Source organism: Vigna angularis, chromosome 9 (assembly GCF_016808095.1).
Source record: "Vigna angularis cultivar LongXiaoDou No.4 chromosome 9, ASM1680809v1, whole genome shotgun sequence".
NCBI lineage: Eukaryota > Viridiplantae > Streptophyta > Magnoliopsida > Fabales > Fabaceae > Vigna > Vigna angularis.
The window spans coordinates 14,765,117-14,768,654 of record NC_068978.1 but is presented as its reverse complement, the minus strand read 5'-3'; the positions used below and the strand labels follow the sequence as shown (position 1 = coordinate 14,768,654).

General features: G+C 34.6%; 1 protein-coding gene across 2 annotated transcripts; it reads right to left on the bottom strand.

The window, feature by feature from the left end:
* Positions 1–229: 229 nt before the first annotated feature.
* Positions 230–3,122, bottom strand: LOC128194116 (protein GRAVITROPIC IN THE LIGHT 1). 2 transcript variants are annotated; one of them, XM_052868901.1, is made up of 3 exons: positions 2,977–3,101; positions 2,640–2,697; positions 230–1,684 (listed from the first exon to the last, which is right to left on the bottom strand). In XM_052868901.1, the coding sequence occupies exon 3, from the start codon at positions 1,646–1,648 to the stop codon at positions 389–391; it is 1,260 nt and encodes a 419-aa protein (XP_052724861.1). In that variant the 5' UTR covers positions 1,649–1,684; positions 2,640–2,697; positions 2,977–3,101; the 3' UTR covers positions 230–388. The 2 variants fall into 2 exon arrangements, with proteins under 2 accessions (XP_052724861.1, XP_052724862.1); XM_052868902.1 differs by lacking the exon at positions 2,640–2,697 and having other exon boundaries at positions 2,977–3,122.
* Positions 3,123–3,538: the final 416 nt, after the last annotated feature.

The window sequence follows — 3,538 nt, the reverse complement described above, 5'->3', positions numbered from 1 at the left end:
AATGCATCCCCAGGAACATTACTTCCCCCATCAGAGATTATTTTTAGTGAGCAATTAATTGTATTTTCAAACACATTATCTGTTCTAAATTTGCAATTTTCAATAAATTTTAGTCAACAGCAATTTGCTCCTAATCATCCCCGTTTTTTATATACCACGCCTTCCTGTTCCCCTCCACAAAAACTGGAATTCTGGTGCAGGAACTTTCACAATACAAGGGGCTTGAATGTAAACAAGGATGAAAGGCTCATTTACTCTTACAACCACTAAAAGGGATATGAAAAATTACAGACAACAGAATTATCTTTCAAGATAAAGAAACAACAATTCAAACAAACAACGTACAATCAACTATGCATTTGCTGAAAGCCTTGCCTCTATTCAGGAATCATTCAGCAACCTTCATACCAGACAGATAGACTTTACTCTGAATCACACTTCCCCCAATCCAAAATCCAGGCATAACCATCAAACCAACTTTGGGTTTTTCATCATTGTCATCCATTATCAGATTCTTGACCACACTTTCCATATAAACATCTGAGAACTCACTCCCTCCTTTAACCTGGAATACCTTAACGTTGGGCTCAAAAGAATAAGCCAACCTGTGTAAAAGCCAGATTGCCTTGGTCAGTTTAAGAAAAGCCTGGTAAAAGGGAGTCCTTGGATGCCCTCCACCCATCACATAATTTCGCTGATCTAAATTTCCAAAGAATGATGCCTCCATCTTTGGATGAACTACCACTAAGTATTTGCTCCTGCAAAATTTCCCAAATATGGAATCTGGATTTTGCCCTAGCATGTCCAAGGGATCCATCTCTCTTAAAGCAAGAAATTGGTGGAAGAAGCTCTCTTTAGTTACAGTAATATTGTCTGATTTAACAGAGAAGCTTTCTAGCTCAAAGCCACTAAACATTCTTTGGCATATGTAAGACTCAAATGCATATTTCTTATGAGCTCTCTTTGCATAAACAACATCAGGTTCGATTGAGTTTGCAGCAGCATCAAGGTGCCACCCAGCTGCTTTCATCATGTTGATCAAAGGTTTAGAAAAATCATGAATGGCTTTTGCAGCTGCTTCCACAGCAGAGGTGAACAGATCTGGAGTTAGATCAACAGGGAAAAAGCCATTTTCTTCTTCAGATTCTTTGGTAGACAAACCTCTAAGCTTCAGATTTTTCTCTAGTTTTGCTCGCTTCTGGCTAGCCTCCTCAATCTGCTGCTGCAATTGATGGATCTCAGAGTCCTTGTTCTGGATTTCAGATTGGAATTTCTTCACCATGACCTCATAAGTTTTCAGAAGATTCTGTTGTTCTTGAATTTCTGCAGCTAATCGTGAGTCTTGGGGAGAAACACACATGGGTTTTGGATTGTTCTCCCTGTAGAAATGCTTGAGTTCAGACAGATTTTTCAGCTCACTAATAACAAGTTTATCTGCAGTGTGGATTTTATCAGGGTCATAAGGAGTATGAGCAGCTTGTAGCTGGATATAAGCTGACTTCAAGGAAGAGATGTTTGTAAAAATTTTAGATATTAGAGTCTCCATTGCTTCTGGATTCTGATTCATGGCCTCTTCCATTGGTTGAGGATGGACCTTTTGGCTGTTGCTCTCACGTAATTGGGTCTCTTTTGCTCCAGTGGGTAGCATAGCTAACGCCAAGAAAGAGATGGTTGAACAAACTTTCTGTCAACAGAACAGATATTAACTTAGCCCACAAGCCTTCAAAGAAGTTTAAATCAACCCTCTTAGTGCAGAAATAACATTTTTTACTACATTGGATGAGTGTTGAATTCATATTTCGCAACTGAAGTGTTTACAAAAGACAGGTGAAGAAAACTAAACAGACTTAGAACATGCGAAAAGTTCAACTTCAAAAGCCTTCAAAGACATTAACGCAACCTAATACAACAAAATAGAGATAATATTGTACTAAAGTCCATTAAGCCAAAAGGAGACATGACCACTGAAGCAAATAATTACATCATTATTGACAAAGGATATATGTTATAACAAATCAAGAACAAACCATGTAAGCAATAAGCAACTACCATATCAGGACAATACTGCTTTACCCAAAACAATTTCTTTAGCTGATAATATCTCAATCTTTTGTGGCCATAGTTTCTTATACAGCATGTTTAAAAAAGAAGGTTCAAATTCTGGCTGTTCTGCATCTTACATTACATCTTCCAGAAATCTTGGAAGACATTACCAAGGATCTACTTCTGGTCTACATCATTTTATCAGAGTACCTTCTTGTTTTTCAGAAGCTACAGTCATTTGCTTATCAGAAGAACTGAAACAGCTATATGAGATTTCTGTTTTTTTTTCTTCTAAGAAAAAAAAGATAATGATTCCAATTTTCTCAAACAAGCCAATTGAAGAAGCACAATTTTCTCAAACAAGCCAATTGAAGAAGCACAATTTTCAAACAATCAAAAGATAAAAGAAATGGCCCCTAGCCTTTAACACAGACATCCAATGTCTCACCATTTCAGTTACTTGAACTACTGACCATTCCACAATTGCACACCATCAAATTGCAAGTATTCTAACCAAAACCAAAACTTCAGGTAAAAAATAGAAAAAAAGACATCCATTCAGTATACAAATGAAACTGTGGGAACGAGTTTTCTACCTAGAAAGACTGCATTTCAGCAAGAGAATGAATCCAGCTAGCATAATACCCTTGAACCCTAGATATTGCAACAGAAATATTAATACGAGAGAGGATAGCTTCAATGCGGTAAAGAAGAATAAATCAATCCTAACCCACAAGCAAAACACAACAAAAATTCTATAGCAACCCCGTCTCACAAGAAATTCCCAGAAATTCTGGTGTCTCTATCACAATAAAAACCCTAAATTATGGAGAGAAAAAAAAATGGATTTTGGAGAAGAGAACATGTGGGCACGAAAGAATGAAGCTTAGCCAAGCAAAAGAAAAAAAGATCTGAGATTTAATTTGGGGTTACCTTGTTGGGAATTTGAAGGAAGAGTGAAGATGAAGTGGAGGTTCAGTAAAGCGAAAGCGTGTTCTAGACAAACAAACAATTAGTATAATTACAAAACCCTATGCGAATCGAAAGGAAACGATGATGGGTTTGTCGTTTTTGTTTTTATATGTTCCATTTTCTTACTATTGTTTTATTTTTTATTTTTTATTTGTCTATTTATTTATTTCTTGTTCCCACGTTCCACCGAAAATTTGACCTTCCACTTATGTAAATGGTAACATAATTATTAATATATGTTAAGTGATTTTTTATATATGTTTCAATTATTTTTATTATCGAATTCTTAATTTTAGTTTTTATGATAAATATAATTATATATTAAGAACCTAAAGTAATTTTACGTGATGTTGGATGGTTTTTATACGTTTTTGTAATTTTGTAAATATTTATATGATTAGTTCGTCATTTTCTTAAAAGTTTATATAGGAAATGATTAAAATTATAAATTATTTTTCTTATTAATATATTTATTTGAAAAAGAAAAATTAAAAAAATAATTTAATAACATTACAATTATTTT